The sequence below is a fragment of the Eretmochelys imbricata genome, chromosome 8 (genome assembly GCF_965152235.1).
Source record: "Eretmochelys imbricata isolate rEreImb1 chromosome 8, rEreImb1.hap1, whole genome shotgun sequence".
Taxonomy (NCBI): domain Eukaryota; kingdom Metazoa; phylum Chordata; order Testudines; family Cheloniidae; genus Eretmochelys; species Eretmochelys imbricata.
In genome coordinates this window covers 36,635,097-36,656,890 of record NC_135579.1, presented here as the reverse complement: position 1 = coordinate 36,656,890, position 21,794 = coordinate 36,635,097, and the positions used below count along the sequence as shown (strand labels likewise).

The window sequence follows — 21,794 nt, the reverse complement described above, 5'->3', positions numbered from 1 at the left end:
GCTCTTCACTGGGAGACTGACCAAGTGGTGGGGGCCGGGGGTGAGGGCTGGTCTTGCTGGGAGGCTGGAAACAAGGGGGTTCCCTGCAGGTGATGCCAGGGCCGAATGGAGGATTAGCTCTTTCCCAGAGTCACAGCAGAAGCCCTCCCTCTCCCCTAGCACAGCAGTACCCCCAGTGGCCCAACAGATCCCTTAGAAAACCAGCCAGGCCTAAAGTGTTAAACACCTGGGATTAGTCAGTATCCAAAGAGGTGCAAGTCTCATTTGAAGCGGACAGAAAGCTCACTGGACCCATTCAGGGCAAGGGACAGGCTTGAGACAGGCCTTTACTCACTTGCTAAAGGAGAAGAGGAGCCGTTCGAAGACTAGGACGGGGCCAGTGCTACTCAGGATGGTGAGCGGCTGGCCAGCAAAGAGGCAGAAGACTGCTCCAGCAACAGCGGTGCCCAGAAAACTCTCCAGCACTCCCTGAAACACAGGGAGAAACCCCATGAAGCATGAGGCGTTCAGAAAGGCACAAAGTAAGAGTTCCGTCAGAGGAGACCGGTGTCACTTTACAGTAGCCAGGTGGCAGTGTTACACACAGTGCTAGTTTGGTTTGTCTGAATTGGTGAGCAGCTGGCACCGGGAGAAATGTTTGCTGTCAGGTGTGGTGCAATTCTCTTTAGAGTCCCAGCAAATCTTCAGTAACTTCAGCTCTGCCTAAGGAAGCAGGATTGGGTGGCTCCCAGTCTCTACTCAGACTGGTGGACCACATCTCAAAACAGAGGCACCATCAGGAACTCAAGTGCTCTGAGATCTCCAGATGAAAAGCTCTAGCTAAATGCTACCTATTGGCATTACTGAACACCAACTGCCCCGTCTCCTCCACTCTGTTATTAATATGGCAGCTGGCACCTGGTTTACTTATGATTCACTCAGCACTGGCCACAATGTCCATCAGAGCAAGAAAGACAACGACATTGCTACAGAGGGGATGACACGTCACCATGGCACAGGCAAAGGGGCATCACGCTGGAGGCTACCACAGACCTGCATGTTATCGGTAGCATCTCCCAGCATGCCACCAAAAGTAATTGCATTGGTAACAGTCGCCAGGTAGATATAGAGAATAGCCGAAAAGCACTGGACGTTCAGGGCATCATAGAAGTCGCTCCAGTACCAAGGGGCCTTCCTCCGGATGTCGTTTACCAGTCCTCCAAATAACCTGCAGACCAACATGGAAACAAGGAGATTCATGCCAGAGAGCAGGACTCCTCCACACCAGTCACTCTATACTGTACAAGCAAGATCCCCTGCTTAGCCAAGGCTGACCTGAGAGAGCTCTGCAGGAAAAATCCTAGAACAGAGTTATTTTCTCTCCTGAAGCAACAGCTTCAAGGAAGCTACCAAACCCAATGCTACCTTGCCCCCTAGTGGCTGGCCCACTTGAGGGCCTATTTTAAAGCAGATATTGACACCTTTTGATGTGCAGACCAGAGAGAAATGCCAGAGATGGGCTGAGCCCAAGCCCCCCTGAATCCCAGGGTCAGGTCTGAGTCTGCAGCTGTACCAGGCAGATATGAACACTGACTCCCAGCCCCCAACACCCTGGAATCTGAGAGGTTCAGATTCAGGTCCATATTTTGAAATGCCAAGTTCCGGACTGTTAGTTCGCACCAGTTCTGGTGTGCACCAGATCTCAAGGGTGGAGACAGAATTTGGATCCAGGGTTTTGGTTCAGGCCAATCTCTATTGACCGGAGGTCATTGTTTACCTTGGGGACTACAAGAAAAGCTTGTCAAGCCCTGTCAGTGCTATTTCTTTCTTATTTGTAACCGAGTTGCTCTTCAAGAACCCTGTCAGAACCAGGCCCCATTGTGCGAGACACTGTATGAACATGAGGTTGGCCCCTGCCCTACAGAGCTTGGAGACTCACTTACTGAAATGAAGTCAGGATATGCCTCGCTCCATATCTTCTAAATATCCCCAGGAACTGAACCCTGGTCTTTTATTTGCCTGTCTGGAGCAGCCCCAAGATGAGACACTGGCCTAGGAATGTATTCTGGGTCTCTGATGTGCTGCCAGGAGAATCTCCACCCCAGGGTCCGGAAAACAAGAGATTAGGGCCAGAAACCCAACTCAGGTGTCTCCTGCGGTTCTCCAGAGCCGCCAGCGGCTACCAATCTGGCAGTGAGAAACCAGGCCTAGGAATGCACCTGTGTCTACTGTGTGCCAGCACAGAGCACTAACTACAGGGCCCCCAGCTCCAGGCTAAACTGAGCCCTGGTTAAGCGGGCCCCAGTCCACTGACTCAGGAGAACTGCAACTACTTATGCCAGGGCTGACTCTAGCTGATTTTCTTTAAGGCAAATGTCTGTAACCTCCCCGGGAGGGCACTTACCTTCCTGTTCTCTGCAGCTCCTCGCTGACAGGCTGGTGCCCATGGGTATATCTGTCGTCGGCTGCAGACATGTTCCCTTTGCAGTGAGATTTCCATTCCCGGAGGTGCCTGGATATCCTGAAACAACAAGAGAAACTCAAGTGGGAGGTTTCAGAGTAGCAGCCATGTTAGCGTGTATCCGCAAAAAGAAAAGGAGGACTTGTGGCACCTTAGAGACTAACAAATTTATTTGAGCATAAGCTTTCGTGAGCTACAGCTCACTTCATCAGATGCGTCTGATGAAGTGAGCTGTAGCTCACGAAAGCTTATGCTCAAATAAATTTGTTAGTCTCTAAGGTGCCACAAGTACTCCTTTTCTTAAAGTGGGAGGGTGTCAGCCTAGAACCATCCACATTAACGAAATCCAGCCTAGTTCCTTGGGCGATTTTTGGTATTGAAATCTCAACCCCACTGCTCTCTGGGAGTCTCAGTACAGCTGATCCTTCCACTTCCGTCCCCAGAGGAAGCTGCATCTCAGTGGTCCAGATATATGGGAGAGGGAATACACAGAAATGGGAGGTAGTGGCGGGATACTAGTTTTATCATCGAGCGGAGCGTAGGGTCTAGAGGCCAGGTTGTGGCCACGCAGAGCATTTAAGTTTTAAACCACGACTTGGAATACTTTGCAGCGATGCAGAGAGCCTTTCCCGCTGAGAACACCCTGCCACTCCAGCTGGGCAGCGCAGCTCTGGGCCTGACAGCAAGAGAACCTTGCAGAGCTTAGCCATGGGGATGGGATACAGGGACCGAGGGGGAGCACCTCAGTTAACTGGGTCCCACCCCACCCCATTCAGGGCTGGAAGGATGGTGAACTGACCTCGAATTGACTCCACCTGGGAGACCTGCGGGGGTCACCCTGGGAGCTGTGCCTGACACATGAGCCAATGCAGAGCCTGGCGTGTCAGTGCCATGTGCTGCTAGTGACCTGCCCCACCTGGAAGGTGTGTTTCCTCTGCACAAGCTGAAGGTTAGCCCCATGGAGAGTGCATTGGAGGAATCACACGTGCAGGTGACAAAGGGCAGGGCACTTGTGAGGGCCATAATGTCCTGCCCAACTTTGGATGGGCAAAGACACTTAGAGCCATTGCTGCTGTCTGAGGCTACCAGAGCATGCCCCAGTGGTGAGGACTGCATTGGCAAAGGGTGGACATTCACCCTAACAGATGGCGCAGGCAGAGCCCCCACAAGATGCTCCCTGAGGCTGCCAACCTCACATCCACTCTCTGGACTGCCCTTCAGTCAGTTTGCTCCCTTGTCAGCCCTGTCACCTTGGATCCCTAAGGTTACATCTATACTGCACACCACATGCAGCAGCATGTAGGGCATGTGTAGCTACACACTGCAGTGAAAACCAGGCTGCGTCCACACTGTGGGGCACAGTTACATGGGTCAGTGAAAGGCTCTGGCAGGGGGAGGCAGCGGGGAACAGCTCAGCAGCAGGGAGCTGCTGAAGCCTTTCCCCGCTGACTCTCCCTGCCATGGCTTTTACCCGATGCCAGAGCCTTTCACTGCAGCAGCGGGGAAAGGCTCCGGCAGCTCCCTGCGGCGGGGAAAGGCTCTGGCAGCGGGGAGGCAGCTGCGGGACATGACACTGTCAGTGTGAAGCTCCCTGTCACTGACTGCTGCTGCTCCGAACGCTCTGCATAGCGTCAGCAGAGCGGGGGCTGGATCTGAATGCCCTGCACCAGGGGAAGGAGGGGGAATTTCAGAGCCAGAGCTCAGCTTTGTGCCTCGGGCCCAGCTCTGGTCTTTAGTAAAAGAGCCCCCGAAAGCTGCTGGGTTCTCCTGCTCTGGTACCTCTTGTGTGGAGAGGGCAGGCACTTTGGGGGAGGGATTCGGATGGTTGGGTCCCATTTGCCTGGAGGCAGCACAGTCAATTCATCCAGAAACTCATCAATCCCTGCAACGAGGTCTTCTCTGTCCTGAGCCTGACAGGCAACCCTCTGGAAGAGCTGGAGGGAAACGCAGTTACATTATCCAGTGAATCCCTGTGCACGACCACTGGCTGAGATGAACGCTAAATGCTTCAGCCCAGCACAGGGAACTGCTAGGACTGATTACAGGTTTCTGCTAATGCTAGATGGGGTAAGGATCCTTCCCACCCTATGTACCTGTGTGCTAAGCCAGCCTCCCGCCATTGGGATTTTCAAATGGGGTTTCCAAAGGAACCTGAGCGAGTTCCAGGCCCAACTCCCATTGCATTTCACTGGGATTCAGACTCCTAACTCCTTTAGTCTCTGCAAAGCACAGCCTTAATACCATCGCCATCTAATCCTTGGGAAGGGCGAAGGAGAACAGTGGGCTGATCCAGTGCTGACCCATTTCTCCATCCTTCCAGCTTGGGACCTACAGAAGAGGATCAGAAGGTTGGCGGTGGGGTGAGAATGAGCTCCTATTGGCTTCGCCTGTGAAGACTGGCCCCCTGGCTTTCCTCAGAGATGGTGCCAACGTCTAATACTGATACTCCATACAGCTGCTAAATCTCCCACCCACAGCACCGTCTCCGAAACATGGGCTCACCTCGTCCGTCAGTACCGTGGCCACGGCCCTTCCAATCTCATGGTAGGCTTTCACTTTGGCTCTGGGGCCCAGGAGGATAAAAAGAAACCTAGGGAGAGCACAGAAACAGTGAGAAATGCCCCCACTTCTGAAGTGAGCTCTCCGAGGGCCAAGGACACACCACCTCTCTAAATTGGCTGAAAGAGCTCAGTCACCCAGGGTCAGTGAGGGGCTGTGGTACCAGAAGGCTTGGAGAGATTGGGTAAACATATTGCCCTTTGCCTCAGCCTTGCCCTGACCAGTCGGTGGGACTCGCAAACGCGCCCCGCCCCCATCCCAGTCATTTCATGATAAAACTCATGGTGAAGTTGCTGGCAGCAGCTGGCCATTGACTTCCAGTGCTGTGGGCTTTTGCAAATCACGCTCAGCATGTGCAAGGTAAAGACACCCTGGTGTGAGGCACCGAGATTCAACACTGTTGAGAGTAGGGGGTTTGTCACTAGATCAGTCTCTTCATCTAGGCGTTTACACTGCTCCCATCCCCATACCATCTCCGTGCCGATATTCCCCACCTGGCACATCCTGCAGCCCATGTCCCCTTTTAGCAGGAAGGGCCCCGCTGCTGACTGCATGCAGTCAGGCTCTCCATCACAGCAGTTGGGAGGTGGGACAGAGCAAGTGTCAGTCTTCGGAGAGCATGTAGATGACTGGGAGATCCCAGAGTCCAGGCAGCAGATTGGCTCATCATATGCTGGTGCCAAAGCCCCTGCAGTGTGGGGCTCAGCCGTGATAAAGCAGCAGAAATTCTGCTAAATCAGGGTCTGCCCATTCCCAGCTCCCACAGTGCTGCCAGCTGGCTTCCCAGGAGCCCTCTCCACGGTGTCTCCTGCCGCAGCCCAGAGTCCAGCTGACAAGTGCAATCTGAGATGTAGAGTCTTAGACTCATGCTGGGGATGCCCCATCAGAACCCAGCTGGTCCACCCCCTTGAGGGCCAGTGCAGGGTTATTCCCACTGTCTACAGTCCAGGGCTTTGCCCAGCAGCAATGAAGAAGCCCCGCTAGATCTCCACTAGCCCACTTCGCAAGGACAAGAGAAGAACTGTTTCTGACACTGTGACAAAATGCAGGCTGCTAGGAGCCCCCAGCAGTTCTGGGTCTGCATTGTAGGTGGGGCTCGCAGCTTATCTGAACAGCAATGATCTGATTATCATCGGGAGAGCGTCCCAACTTGTCCATGTGCTATGGCATTGTCAATGGAGCTCCTGGAGCTGCTGATCCTTAGCAGCCCCACAGTGGACTATGAATGTGTGACACTGACACCAGAGCAGCTGCCCCCAGGCAGATCCTTCATTCGCACTAGCCATTTGCAGTGAGATGGACACAGAGAATTGGGATGAAGGGGTGTTTGCTTTGCTCTGATTTTTTTTTCTTGGATTGGCAGAGGGCAGGCACCGTGATGGCAGAAATGCCACTAAGCACTTATGCCCAGGTCTCCCTGAGTTAGCCACTTCTCAGGACCACAGACCCAGTGCCTGCAGGGTCCGGGTGGGGAACAAGTCAGCACAGAGGAGAACTCTAAGAACCGAACCAATGTATTGTGTACCAAGTTATACTTAACAGATCAGGAGCTGCGGCTCTCTGAGCATCTTTGCAGTGACTGGCTGACAGGCTACAGCTGACAGGCTACTGGTAGGAGCACCTGCAAGGAGCTCTGTCCCTGGGAAATTCAGGGGAGGCTTGGTGCATGGTTTCTGGGGAACTCCTAAGCACTTAGCTAGCAAAGTCTGATCCCGTATCACCAATCCTCAGCTTCACTTCTTTGCTCCCAACCACGGAAGTGACTATGTGATGCTGGAAGGAACTGATGAGACTTGAAAAGGAAGAAGAGGCTCCAGTGCAGTGATCTCTGGTGATGATTACCTGCTGGGGAATGCAACCTCCGTCAAGGCCCCAAGTTTCACGGCCTCCTGCAGTCGGATGAAGGCAATAAATGGCTTCTCTAGGAAGTCCACTTCACCCACAAGAATGTTGGACACTTCAGCCTCGGCTGGGATCTTCTTCTGGAATTGGTTTTTTAGCTGAAATGAAACAGAGCCTCAGTCCAGGACAGGCCGAGCTCGCATTGGTCCCAGATTGCTATTCAGTGTCCAAGGTCTATTTCAAGGACATTCAGTGCTGGTGGAAGGTGTCTGACTGAGTCCTGAAGGCTGAACTATTTCAGAGGAGAAGGGAAGCATGATGCACCCAAACCACAACTCCTCTGAGGCCCTGTGGCATCTCCTCCAAAGCAATATATTTCAGCTTGCAGTTTTCCACCAAAAAGTCATAATTTTCCATCCAGCTCTACTAACGACCCTATGTTCTTTGCCCAAAGCTGGCCTGCCATACCTGCTCCTTGAGGGGTGCCTCTGAAATCTCAGCTCCTGGATCCGACCGGTTATGAGCTTTGTCTGCAATGCAAAGAGAGACATGCTAAAATCAGGGACTGCGGAGGGACGTATAATGCTGCTTTGCAAGGCTTTAACATCAAAGCCAGCGTGTGCCCACTGCTTAGAATTGCTCCCACAGGTACTCTCTAGCAGGAGGAAATCCACAGACGTTGACATTTACTTTTCAATCAGCAAGTGCACTTATCGCTCGTAGAGATAAGGAAGTAACAGTGCCTGCTTCATTCAGACACTGGCCAGGAAGTGCTGGGTAACACTGCCTTTTGTGGATCTGCCAATGGACCTGAATCCTGACCTGTTGCACCTCCCCGGAACTGCTGACCTTCCCCCCCCCCCGCCCATTCAGCTCTGCTTTTGCACCTCACCCCCTGCTATTCTATTCCTAGAAACCCCACTCAGCTCCACAGTACCCCAACCCCTTATGCCAGTTCTGGGCCCCTACCAGACTCTGCTAATGCATCTCCCGCTCTGCTATTCCAGGCCTAGAAACACCACCCAGCTCTGCATCCCCTCCCTGGCTTTTCCACCGTGGACCCTTCCTTTGCTCTGCAAATACCTTGGCCTGACCTTCAGCCTCCCGTGCTCTTCCAGGCCTGAGCCTCCCAAAGATAAGGCTGCCAGCCAGGTAGTTTGGCTTGTGCTAGGTTGTGCTGTGGATTTGTGACATCCTCAGACAGCCTCGAACGAGTCCCTGGGAGTTGCAGTTTGGCAGCCTGTCCTCAGTGCTCCCTGCATCTCTCCTCATCCCTTTTCAGAAGATTCATGCTGGACGATATTAACCCAGATGTTTTACAAGCCCAGGGTCCCGTGCTGTTGCAGCCTGGAGCTAGGGACCTCGTGATCTAACTACACAGGGAAAAGGGAAAGCGAGGGTGATAGCCCAGAGAACACTCACCCCTGCAGCACGCTGCACCGAGCTCAGCCACTATCCTCAGCTGGGACTTGGTGGTGTGGTGCTGGGGGGTGCAAAGCAGCACAGACGTGAGCTTCTTTCTCACCTCTGGCCTCAGGGCGTGAGCATCAATCTGCGTGGCAGTCACCTTCTCTTGAACACAAAACGAAAGCATCAGAGCATTGCTGGCTTCAGCCACATGCAGGCTGCGTCTATGCTCTGGAGCCTGGACTAGCACAGCGATGTCACCGGCTCAGCCCTGGAGCACAGGTGCAGCACACGCTGACCGAAGGGGGTTTCCGTTGGTGCCGAGACGTCACTGCCTCGAAGCACGGTAGCTATGTCGCAGGAAGCAGTCTTCCATCGCCATAGCGGGGTCTGTGCTGGGGGCCAGGTGAGCACAGCTGTGTCAGGCAGCTCCCCCTCTGGGCAATAATAATCCTCAATGCTTGGCCTGGCCTGTCTACTGAAACGGAAAGCTCTTTGGAGCAGGGCCTGTTCCTTACAATGTGTCTGTCCAGCACCTGGTGCAATGGGGCTCTGATCTCCGGTGCTGCTGCAGTGCAAAGCCGAATAAAGCCCACCAGGGATGCACCTTGCTAGCAGGTGTCAGTACTTTCATTAAAGGCGCTCCCAGGAGCCCAACCTGTGGCCAGGGAAGGGTATGGCCCAGGGAGGTGACCTTCCCACATTATCCACCTACCCACTATTTGCTTCAAACTGTGAGCATCTAAATCCAGCAGGACCATCCCTTTCTTGATGCATGTCCTTAGCTCAAATAGACTGTGTAAGGAAAGGGCCGTGATGTGGGGTTTGCTCCATCGCTCTCCTCCATCTTCCACCTTCTCCTCAAACTTAATCCACCTGTGAAAAGAGAAAGCCAGAAGGCCGTCAGCGGAGCCGCTCTGGGTTTGAAGGGATAGAAACGCCCAGGGCTGAGCAGACACATCCACACACGAGCACAGCGGGATTCCCAGAGTGGGAGTGTGTGGCTCTGTCAAGGTAGGGTGCAGGAAGAAGGTGAGCTGTCAGCTATGGGGTCCCATTCACACAACTCGCACGGGGGAAGTGACCAAAGAGATTATTCTGCAGGACCAACTGAAACAGACATCAGAGCCCCGAGAGGCCAGCACGGGGCTGGGGGGGACCAAGTCATCAGAGGCTGAGTCACACACAGGTCTTTCCTGGGGGCGGGATGGCTCGGGGGTCGATAATGGCAGAGCCTCAGGAGGGAAGCCAAGGACTGGCTGGGCCATGGGCACTGAACTAGCCTCTTACACCAAAAGCGAAGTGCCTCCAGATCAGAGCAGAGACGCTGCTTGTGCTGTGGAGAGAGCAGAGCTGGCTCCAGGGCTGTTAGCCAGGCACCTCTTCACAGCACTGAACTTAGCTTTTCTCTTGTAAACATAGGCATTATCTGTTCCTTCTTTAGCAGGACAGGACAGCACAGTGCCCTCTAAGCGCCCTCTGGGGGAGTCCCAGCATGCCCGCTGGGAACGCCATGCAATGCCCACACGTGTTGCCAGATTCCAAACATTCAAACTCCGACAGCACACAGAGGCTTCCTTTGTATTAAGGCCAATCTGGAAAGCTGCTCTGACGAATGCCGGCTTAGGCTGCAAAATGTGAACAGAGTGACAGTGATCTGCAGAGGGAACAGTGCCAAGTCATTCCCCTGAAGTCACAGGCCCTGACCTCCCTGGCTAATGCACAGTGCAGGGGGCCCTGGAGACGGTGTATCCAGCAGAGGAAAGCCCCGAGCTGTTCTGAGAGCCTGGCCCAGCCCAGAACTCAGGTATATGGTGAACTTCTCCAGATAAGTGCGGCAGCATTGGCCAGGCTTTGGGGATCCTCTTCTTGTTTTCTGAATGTAGAAAAACCTGCAGCCCCATAAACTCCCGAGCCACGTGTTCCAGGCTCCAGGAGCTGGGGAGGATCAGCCCAGCAGCAGCAGATTTGTACCCTCAGGAAAGAGACCCCCTGCTCTTGGGGCACTGGTCCCAGTTTACCAGACTAAGGCCCAGATTCAGCGATGAGTCTCCGATGGGGCAGCGTACCCCTTTCCCCACCCTCTCACTAAGTACATGATTCCAGTTCAGCCTCCTTCTGGACTCCCTCAGACACCCTCCAGATACTCACAGATCCCCTCTGAACTCTGCTCTTGGAGTTTAAGGGATCCATGCTGGTGACAATCCAGGAGTTCAGTTATCTCTGTGCTGATGACTTGCAAATCTGTCCCTCTGCCACTAAACTGTCTCCTTCCCTCCACTCACCTCAGCCTGTGGCTCTGACATCTCCTCCTGGATGTGTGGTCATCACCTGAAACTGAGCTCCTTCCTTTCCCTCCCAAACACTCTCCTTCCCTCCTTCTCTGTCCCTGCCAGTCTCACCCCACCACGGCTCCCCATCACTCGGGCCCACAATCTCAGGACTATTTGCGACTCCTTCCTTTCCTCACCCCACTCATCAGGGCCATTTCCAAATCCTGCCACTTCATCCTCCTCAGTATCACAGCCAGATTTCACCTTCCCATCCTCACTGCAGCATCCTTCCGGCTAGTCTCCCACACATCACCCCTTTCAATCCATACAACATGCTGCCACTAAACTCCTCTTCCTGGCCTGTCAGTCTGATGGCGTAACTGCCCTTTTCAGGAGCTGTTCTAGCACCTGACCCTCACATGGTTTCCAGCAAGGGATGGCAGACACAGGTATGTGCCAGTGACAGCCTAGTTGGTAGTAAAGGGTCTGTTGGACCCATTTTTTTAAATGAGCAATCTCCCCCTAACAACAGCAAAAAAAGGAAATGCGCCCTTTGCAGCTCATTATATGTGCCCAGTGAGTTTTGCTCTGCAGAATATTTTACTTTTTCTTTGGCTGCCGCCACCCCTGAACAATAGCTGATCGCCCCGCCCTCAGCGTTATTCACCCACTTGGCATTTTTTTGTCACCACAAAAACACTCATGCCAGTGGGCTTCAGGCTTAGTTTGCATGCGTCACAGCGGCATGATCCCATCAGTGGCTTTTCAAAACTGGGACCCAGAGAATAACCCAAACCACACAGACAAAGGTTGCTCAGTGGATGTGAAAGGCAACAAATATAAAGTGAAGGCAGAAAGGGAAAGAGAAGGCAATACACTGCTCAACGACGTACAAACTCTGGAATTGCTGCCTCTCAACATGGCTGGGGCAAGTGGCCTTTTCAGTTTCAAATAATTGCATGTTGACTGAGTAATTTGAAATTGCGTTGGTGGAGGCCCTTTGAGGAACAACCTGCACGTTGGCCCTCAGACGATGGACTAGATGGAACCTAACATCTCTGATTTCAAGCTAGGATACCCAGGAATAATCCTCATGTGTCAGGGTGGAAGCATATTTCCAGCTGGGGCCAGGAAGAATTCCCCCCCAGTGAGATAGTATTTCACCACTAGGAGCATCATGGCTATTTTAGATCTTTTTCTGTAGCCCCCTGCATTGGTCTCCACCAGCAGCAGCAGACTAGACTTCCTGGGGCATTGCTCTGCTCTGCTTTGGCAAGCCGCATGCTCCTATATCAGACTGGTGGTCTGCAAAGTGTTGGCCTGTCCCCAGCCCATGAAGGACACATGCCCACAGCCATAGTCTCTTTCCAGGCAACTTTATTTCCCAACATAGGCAAAGTACCAACGTGATTCCTCAGCCCGCCCTGGGCTACAGCTCCCGTCGCCTCTCTTGGTCCCTCCTGCAGGCCTCTTCCTTGCTCTTTCTCCTGAGCACTGCCTCCCTGAAGGTCCTCTTTCTACAGCAGGTTTCCACCGCCTCCCTTCCCACCAAAGACCTTCCTCCTCCTCCTCCTGCTTCTGCTGCCCCTTTGTCCCTGACAGCCTGGGGTTGCCACCCCTCCTCAGCCACCCCTGATTAATGGACAGGGCAGGCTGGCCTCGAGCCCTTAAAGGAGCAGACCACGCTGTTACGTGGTCTCCAATGCACCTCTCTCTGGGCTAGCTCTTGCACCTGAGTGCTTACCTGGCTGTCTGCTTCCACTGCAGGCCGTCAGGGGTGCTGAACAGCTCATTGAGCTGTATGAACAGCACTGGGCAGCTTGCTTCCTTCCCCTCTTCCTTCTGCAACAGGAAGCCAACTCGCCCAGCCGCTGAAGAGACGCTGGAGGTGAAGATGCTTTGGCCAACTGCCTGACAGATAGCCACGGAGTTTCTGCTTTGGGGCCCATCTGGGCCTGTCGGGTTGGTGCTTCCCTGAGCCTCCGGAACAGCATCTGCCTCCATGTAAGTGAGAACACCCTCATTCACCTGCACTTTCATTGTGTCAGGTCCCTGCTGCCCCAAATGCCCCTGGCCATCCCTGGACTCCTCCCTTGCCAGTGCCCTGGGTTCCCTCCACGCTCCAGGCTGGGCACTAATTCAGGCAATCCTAGGCATTTTGCCGTTATAAAAGCCCTGAGCCTGTTTAGGCCAGACACAGCCCAACACCTGGGAGCCCAGCCCCAAACAGTGTTATCAAAATAAGGAGGCCAGCTTTGCAAGCACCAGCCCCAGCTTGCTCCTGCCGCCCCATGCTGCCTGCCCCGTCACAGGGGCGGCCTGGCAGCTTTCAGGGCTGAGTCTGCAAAACGCTTGTTTACCATCGTACCGTACTGGAAACCTCAGCCTGCTCCGGATATGCTGCAGCCTGAGCCTTGGGGTCATGGCGTTGACGGCCTGACAGGGGGGAGCCTTTCCCATCGGGGGAGAGGTTAGGAACCTGAAGGAGTCAGGCTCAGCAGATGTCTCCAATTACCCAGAACCCCCTGAGCGAACCCTGTTGGGAACGAAACTCCTAATATAGACCCCCAACTTCTTTTGTCTCCCTTTTCTTACCTCTTCCCCTTCCTTCCAGTCCCTTTGCCAGTCCTCATCACCCACCGGGTGCAGGGCTGGCACTCTCCTCAGGGCAGGGCTGGCACTCTCTGAGCGGCTAGCCCCCAGCTGGAGGAAAGGTCACAGCAGAGGACAGGCAGCCTGCCACAGCCCCAGTATCAGGGACCTGTTTGAAATCCATTTCCTGCCACCCTGTGGAGCCAAAACTGTGACCTTTGGGCAGCAATGCCACTGGCCGGTGCCTGGCTGTCTACTGGCATTGCTATTCCTTTGTCTATTGTACTCCTCTAACGTTCGGTGCCCGTGGCAGGGAGTTCACCATCCAAAACCTACTGCCGGCGTCACACGCTGGAGACACAGGCACTAAGCGGCAGCTTTTACAGTCTCCTCCCTCTTCCTATGCTCCCCAGTCAACACACACAGACCCTGCCTTTGTGACCCCACAGCTGGCTTTTTAACCCCCCCAGGAGAGGCCACAGTGCAGCTCCCCACAGAGGCCACCCTGCTCCGCCCCCTATCTTCAGACTCCAGCCAGAGGCCACAGAGCAGCCAGGGCGATTCACTTCTCAGACAGAGGGAATCCGGGCCAGTGGACCATATGGTGTGTGTGATGGGGATGATCGGGACCTCCCATGGGGTACTGGAATTCCCTGCAGTGCTTCGGTTTCCCCCTCCCCCTTTTTATCTGGCGTAGCTGTAAACCACACCTAGAGACCCCCCCAAATACATGCTACATGTGTGCGAACTCTTGACATTTAAAGGTACAATGCAGAGAAAACAAAATGACAACAGTTCCAAAGCTACCTGCGTTGCACAGACTTTAATCCTAGTCCATCAAGGATTTACTGCTGATTGGTGCTTAATTTGTAATGAAACAGTGGCCGGGGCTCAAGCAATTTTTTTATTTTCATAACTGACTTGACAAGCCCAGAGGTGCCGGGGCTCAGCCTTGGCAAGCCCTGGCACAAATTAAGCACTGCTTACAATGTCAAAGTGGCCATTCCAGGATCACATTTCACACTGATTAAGCCCAGCAGCTTCCCAGAAGCACCCAGAGAAGATGCCTGATTTCCAGGGACTGCTCAGGGCAGAAGCATTAACTGGAGCAAAAGAAAACGAAACCATGGAGGAAGCCAGAGACTTGCCAGGATGGAGAGCTGTCAGCATGGCTGAACCCCTCCTTGCTGTTTGCTAGTGAATGCTGATGCAAACCCCTGAGCAGCATTACAACATGCTACAGCAGTTACCAAAGCTCAGGTGGCGATGTCAAGCACGTGAGCAGGGCTGCACACAGTAAACACCAGGAGGCAGGCATGCACTAGATCCTGCCGGTGCAACTTGGGGCATGTTGGCCTCTGCTATTGTGACAAAGCAGGAGAATGGCTTTCAGGGCATTGTGAAATAGCGATGGGTCCCTACACCTGGCATGCACATCGGTGCTGATACTCCATAGATCTGTGCCTAGCATTGTGAACTCCTGCCTGGAAGACTGCTCCTACCCAACTGCCATTCTGCCAAGCCCTGGCACAAATTAAGCACTGTCCACATTCCACGGTGGGTTAGAGGCACAATTGAATGGGAGGCTGGTACAAGCCAGGACTCAGTCAGGGCATCTGGCCCAGTTACCCAAAGAGCTCAGGAATCTAGCAGCCTTGTCCGTCTCGGAGAGAGGGACCCCAAGGCTGAGATCAGAAACAGGCTTCTCCATGCTCACATCTAATTTAATCTTCAAAACACTTGTGAAACTAATGAGCTGAGTTCCTACCTCCACCCTGATCCCTTTGCCTGTCTGCTGCAGCGCTTTCCACCCCACCGCCCTTCAGCTGGGTTGGGGGGTCAGACTGTAAACTCGTCAGGGCAAGGACTGTTCTGACTGCTGTGTTTGCAAGGTGCCTAGATCTGGGAGTTGCTACAGTGAAGCTAATAATAGTGATACTTAGAGTTCAGGTGAACTGGAGAACAGTGAACAGCTGGCAGAGACAGATCCTGGCCTCTGGGCTGGCTGCTTGGTGCCACTCTGGAGACAGCTGTAAGGGTTCCTCTGGTCTGGGAAGCTCCGTGGGTGGCACAGGGCTGCTGTACTGGATCCTGTACTACGTCCCTCATGGATCACAGCATGTCTGCAGGGGCATGTCTACGGGGAAGAAGTCAGGGCCCAGTGCTCTAGCAATTCCTGGCTGCTGGAATGGCCCTTAGCAGCCCTGAGCACCTGGTGCAAAGTTGAACAACCCCGAGGCTGCTCTGTGTTTATGCCTGGAGCTGGGCAGAGAGCCCCAGCCTTGTAAAACAGCACCAAGTGCTGCTCGGGCCCACCCCAGGAGCTGGGCTATCAGATGGGATGTGCAGAGCTTACTCAGAGTGGCTTTCAGAGGGGACGGGGTGCTGGGAGAATTTCGCAATAGAAACAATGACATCAACCAGCTTTGGGCGGCAACATGCCAGGGGCCAGTGCAACCTCTGTATTAATGTTACACCACAGGGCTGAGCTTTTGGGTATGTCTACACTACGGAATAAGGTCAAATTTATAGAAGTTGGTTTTTTAGAAATCGGTTTTATATATTCGAGTGTGTGTGTCCCCACAGAAAATGCTCTAAGTGCATTAAGTGCATTAACTCGGCGGAGTGCTTCCACAGTACCGAGGCTAGAGTCGACTTCCGGAGCACTGCACTGTGGGTAGCTGTCCCACAGTTCCCGCAGTCTCCGCTGCCCATTGGAATTCTGGGTTGAGATCCCAATGCCTGATGGGGCTAAAACATTGTCGCGGGTGGTTCTGGGTACATATCATCAGGCCCCCATTCCCTCCCTCCCTTCATGAAAGCAAGGGCAGACAATCGTTTCGTGCCTTTTTTCCTGAGTTACCTGTGCAGATGCCATACCACGGCAAGCATGGAGCCCGCTAAGGTAACCGTCACCGTATGTCTCCTGGGTGCTGGCAGACGCGGTACGGCATTGCTACACAGTAGCAGCAACCCATTGCCTTCTGGCAGCAGACGGTGCAATATGACTGGTAGCCGTCATCGTCATGTCCGAGGTGCTCCTGGCCACGTCGGCTGGGAGCGCCTGGGCAGACATGGGCGCAGGGACTAAATTTGGAGTGACTTGACCAGGTCATTCTCTTTAGTCCTGCAGTCAGTCCTATTGAACCGTTTTATGGTGAGCAAACAAGCGATACGGATTGCTAGCAGTCGTACTATACCATCTTCTGCCGGGCAGGCAAGAGATGAGGATGGCTAGCAGTTGTATTGTACCATCTTCTGCCAGGCAGGCAAGAGATGAGGATGGCTAGCAGTCGTACTGTACCATCTTCTACCGAGCAGCCATGAGATGTGGATGGCATGCAGTCCTTCTGCACCGTCTGCTGCCAGCCAAAGATGTAAAAGATAGATGGAGTGGATCAAAACAAGAAATAGACCAGTTTTGTTTTGTACTCATTTGCCTCCTCCCCCGTCTAGGGGACTCATTCCTCTAGGTCACACTGCAGTCACTCACAGGGAAGGTGCAGCGAGGTAAATCTAGCCATGTATCAATCAGAGGCCAGACTAACCTCCTTGTTCCAATAAGAACAATAACTTAGGTGCACCATTTCTTATTGGAACCCTCCGTGAAGTCCTGCCTGAAATACTCCTTGATGTAAAGCCACCCCCTTTGTTGATTTTAGCTCCCTGAAGCCAACCCTGTAAGCCATGTCGTCAGTCGCCCCTCCCTCCGTCAGAGCAATGGCAGACAATCGTTCCATGCCTTTTTTCTGTGCGGACGCCATACCAAGGCAAGCATGGAGGCCGCTCAGCTCACTTTGGCAATTAGGAGCACATTCAACACCACACACATTATCCAGCAGTATGCGCAGCACCAGAACCTGGCAAAGCGATACCGGGCAAGGAGGCGACGTCAGCACGGTCACGTGAGTGATCAGGACATGGACAGAGATTTCTCTGAAAGCATGGGCCCTGCAATGCATGCATCATGGTGCTAATGGGGCAGGTTCATGCTGTGGAACGCCGATTCTGGGCTCGGGAAACAAGCACAGACTGGTGGGACCGCATCGTGTTGCAGGTCTGGGACGATTCCCAGTGGCTGCGAAACTTTCGCATGCGTAAGGGCACTTTTATGGAACTTTGTGACTTGCTTTCCCCTGCCCTGAAGCGCATGAATACCAAGATGAGAGCAGCCCTCACAGTTGAGAAGTGAGTGGCGATAGCCCTGTGGAAGCTTGCAACGCCAGACAGCTACCGGTCAGTTGGGAATCAATTTGGAGTGGGCAAATCTACTGTTGAGGCTGCTGTGATGCAAGTAGCCCAAGCAATCAAAGATCTGCTGATATCAAGGGTAGTGACCCTGGGAAATGTGCAGGTCATAGTGGATGGCTTTGCTGCAATAGGATTCCCTAACTGTGGTGGGGCCATAGACGGAACCCATATCCCTATCTTGGCACCGGAGCACCAAGCCACCGAGTACATAAACCGCAAGGGGTACTTTTCAATAGTGCTGCAAGCTCTGGTGGATCACAAGGGACGTTTCACCAACATCAACGTGGGATGGCCGGGAAAGGTACATGACGCTCACATCTTCAGGAACTCTGGTCTGTTTCAAAAGCTGCAGGAAGGGACTTTATTCCCAGACCAGAAAATAACTGTTGGGGATGTTGAAATGCCTATATGTATCCTTGGGGACCCAGCCTACCCCTTAATGCCATGGCTCATGAAGCTGTACACAGGCAGCCTGGACAGTAGTCAGGAGCTGTTCAACTACAGGCTGAGCAAGTGCAGAATGGTGGTAGAATGTGCATTTGGACATTTAAAGGCGCGCTGGCGCAGTTTACTGACTCGCTTAGACCTCAGCGAAACCAATATTCCCACTGTTATTACTGCTTGCTGTGTGCTCCACAATATCTGTGAGAGTAAGGGGGAGACGTTTATGGTGGGGTGGGAGGTTGAGGCAAATCTCCTGGCTGCTGGTTACACACAGCCAGACACCAGGGCGGTTAGAAGAGCACAGGAGGGCGCGGTACGCATCAGAGAAGCTTTGAAAACCAGTTTCATGACTGGCCAGGCTACGGTGTGAAAGTTCTGTTTGTTTCTCCTTGATGAAACCCCCCGCCCCTTGGTTCACTCTACTTCCCTGTAAGCTAACCACCCTCCCCTCCTCCCTTTGATCACCGCTTGCAGAGGCAATAAAGTCATTGTTGCTTCACATTCATGCATTCTTTATTCATTCATCACACAAATAGGGGGATGACTACCAAGGTAGCCCAGGAGGTGTGGTGGAGGAGGAAAGGAAAATGCCACACAGCACTTTAAAAGTTTACAACTTTAAAATTTATTGAATGCCAGCCTTCTTTTTTTTGGGCAATCCTCTGTGGCGGAGTGGCTGGTTGACCGGTGGCCCCCCCACCGCGTTCTTGGGCGTCTGGGTGTGGAGGCTATGGAACTTGGGGAGGAGGGCGGTTGGTTACACAGGGGCTGTAGTGACAGTCTGTGCTCCAGCTGCCTTTGCTGCAGCTCAGCCATACACTGGAGCATACTGGTTTGGTCCTCCAGCAGCCTCAGCATTGAATCCTGCCTCCTCTCATCACGCTGCCGCCACATTTGAGCTTTAGCCCTGTCTTCAGCCCGCCACTTACTCTCTTCAGCCCGCCACTTACTCTCTTCAGCCCGCCACCTCTCCTCCCTGTCATTTTGTGCTTTCCTGCACTCTGACATTATTTGCCTCCATGCATTCGTCTGTGCTCTGTCAGTGCGGGAGGACAGCATGAGCTCGGAGAACATTTAATCTCAAGTGCGTTTTTTTTTCTTTCTAATCTTCACTAGCCTCTGGGAAGGAGAAGATCCTGTGATCATTGAAACACATGCAGCTGGTGTAGAAAAAAAAAGGAACAGCAGTATTTAAAAAGACACATTTTATAAAACAGTGGCTACACTCTTTCAGGGTAAACCTTGTTGTTAACATTACATACATAGCACATGTGCTTTCGTTACAAGGTCGCATTTTGCCTCCCCCCACCGCGTGGCTACCCCCTCAACCCTCCCCCCTCCCCGTGGCTAACAGCGGGGAACATTTCTGTTTAGCCACAGGCAAACAGCCCAGCAGGAACGGGCTCCTCTGAGTGTCCCCTGAAGAAAAGCACTCTATTTCAACCAGGTGACCATGAATTATATCTCACTCTCCTGAGGATAACACAGAGAGATAAAGAACGGATGTTGTTTGAACGCCAGCAAACATACACTGCAATGCTTTGTTGTACAATGATTCCCGAGTACGTGTTACTGGCCTGGAGTGGTAAAGTGTCCTACCATGAAGGACGCAATAAGGCTGCCCTCCCCAGAAACCTTTTGCAAAGGCTTTGGGAGTACATCCAGGAGAGCCGCGAATGCCAGGGCAAAGTAATCCTTTCACATGCTTGCTTTTAAACCATGTATAGTATTTTAAAAGGTACACTCACCGGAGGTCCCTTCTCCACCTGCCGGGTCCAGGAAGCAGCCTTGGGTGGGTTCAGGGGGTACTGGCTCCAGGTCCAGGGTGAGAAACAGTTCCTGGCTGTCGGGAAAACCGGTTTCTCTGCTTGCTTGCTGTGAGCTATCTACAACCTCATCATCATCATCTTCTTCTTCATCCCCAAAACCTGCTTCCGTGTTGCCTCCATCTCCATTGACGGAGTCAAATAACACGGCTGGGGTAGTGGTGGCTGAACCCCCTAAAATGGCATGCAGCTCATCATAGAAGCGGCATGTTTGGGGCTCTGACCCGGAGCAGCCGTTCGCCTCTCTGGTTTTCTGGTAGGCTTGCCTCAGCTCCTTAAGTTTCACGCGGCACTGCTTCAGGTTCCTGTTATGGCCTCTGTCCTTCATGCCCTGGGAGATTTTGACAAAGGTTTTGGCATTTCGAAAACTGGAACGGAGTTCTGATAGCACGGATTCCTCTCCCCAAACAGCGATCAGATCCCATACCTCCCGTTCGGTCCATGCTGGAGCTCTTTTGCGATTCTGGGACTCCATCATGGTCACCTCTGCTGATGAGCTCTGCATGGTCACCTGCAGCTTGCCACGCTGGCCAAACAGGAAATGAGATTCAAAAGTTCGCAGTTCTTTTCCTGTCTACCTGGCCAGTGCATCTGAGTTGAGAGTGCTGTCCAGAGCGGTCACAATGGAGCACTCTGGGATAGCTCCCGGAGGCCAATACCATCAAATTGTGTCCACAGTACCCCAAATTCAAGCCGGCAAGGCCGATTTAAGTGCTAATCCACTTGTCAGGGGTGGAGTAAGGAAATCGATTTTAAGAGCCCTTTAAGTCGAAATAAAGGGCTTCATCGTGTGGACGGGTGCAGGTTTACATAGATTTAACGCTGCTAAATTCGACCTAAGTCCTAGTGTAGACCTTAGACATGTAGCATGCCACATAAGCCCGGCTTTACCTCTGGGATGTTCAGCAATGAAGGGATCTGGGAAGATAACTGGCAGTGTAGGTGCCTATGTGTACATGGACCCCCCCTTCTCACCCCCACCACATTTGTGCCCCCACGTGTGGTCAATACGCCTGCAAACAGGCCCAGGAACTCACTATGCAATGAGGCACCAAAGGTTTGGCCCATAGAGCTAAACACTTTGGGCAAGATGTAGGCTAACATCAGGCAAAGACATACAGCACCTCAGTAAAGTTTGCTGAGTGCTCACTGCTCCCAAGCTGGCAATGGGAGATGCAAAGTGCTCAGCACCTCTGAGAGCCAGACCCCATATTTCAGTACCTCCATGGCGATTTAGGTGGTCAACTTTAAGCCCCCACTAAGGAAAAGCTTGGCCAAGACCTTTAGGGTCCCTACTGGCAAACGTACAAGGATCACGGCGGGATACTGCACAGATCAGTGACCCCTGGCTTAATGCAAGGCATGTACAAATTGCATATGTGCTCCCAGCATGGTGAGGGAATGATCCTTGCACTTTGTCCTGGGGGAGTAAGTTACATTTCCCCCAGTCCTGGTCACTGAGAAGCAGGTAAACGCTTGCTTTGGGCTCCCTGTTGCAGCAAGACTCCTGCCAGCTCAAGAGCTTTAGTCATCACTAACTCACTGTCCCCGCTCTTTTGGTTGTGTGTAAACACTGGGTAGCTGCCATATCCTTGTTTGTGGAAACAAGCCTGAGAGACGTGGCTGCTCCCCTCTCGGTCTGTGGCCCATGAGGCTGAAATCCCCAAGGGGAGCTGGCGAAATGAGGCAGCTTCTTCTCCCAGGAAACATGCCCCCTTAAGTGTGTTTTGAGCTAACATCTATTTGATCAATTCCAGAGGGCAAGCCTTTCCCACCTCTCCCTGCCAACGCCCCATCTTCCTCATTCTCACCCTTCACAGGCACCAATCGGCGATCCCTTCCCCACTGGCCTGGAACACTGTGGTAAATCCACAGAGCCTGTATCTAGATGCCCATATTACAACCACCGCCATCACAACCGGCACCAACTGGACTCCTTGTTGAACTGAGATGCCAGAGCCTGAGCGGGTCACAGACAATGAAACACCTTCTCATGCCTAGTGTTGGTCCAGACAGATCAGGGAGCAGCTCTACGGCCAGGGCCATGTGGAGGAAGCTGCAGCTGTCACTGCCAATGTTGGCCCAGCCCTGTCCGTTCTTCAGGGCTGTTGATCCAAGACACCGCAGCAGCACTAAACTCACATGAATATCTGCACAGAG

At 53.1% G+C, this 21,794-nt stretch overlaps 1 protein-coding gene across 1 annotated transcript in view; it reads right to left on the bottom strand.

The window, feature by feature from the left end:
* Nucleotides 1-12,561, bottom strand: part of SLC4A9 (solute carrier family 4 member 9) — a 50,066-nt gene extending 37,505 nt beyond the window's left edge. Inside the window, exons 1-10 of the mRNA XM_077824749.1 lie at nucleotides 12,266-12,561; nucleotides 8,964-9,124; nucleotides 8,264-8,413; nucleotides 7,310-7,371; nucleotides 6,842-6,999; nucleotides 4,943-5,030; nucleotides 4,220-4,374; nucleotides 2,384-2,500; nucleotides 1,033-1,207; nucleotides 335-468 (exon numbers count right to left, since the gene is read on the bottom strand). Of these exons, the coding sequence (XP_077680875.1) occupies nucleotides 335-468; nucleotides 1,033-1,207; nucleotides 2,384-2,500; nucleotides 4,220-4,374; nucleotides 4,943-5,030; nucleotides 6,842-6,999; nucleotides 7,310-7,371; nucleotides 8,264-8,413; nucleotides 8,964-9,124; nucleotides 12,266-12,561 (1,496 nt within the window). The remainder of the gene's footprint in view (nucleotides 1-334; nucleotides 469-1,032; nucleotides 1,208-2,383; nucleotides 2,501-4,219; nucleotides 4,375-4,942; nucleotides 5,031-6,841; nucleotides 7,000-7,309; nucleotides 7,372-8,263; nucleotides 8,414-8,963; nucleotides 9,125-12,265) is intronic.
* Nucleotides 12,562-21,794: the final 9,233 nt, after the last annotated feature.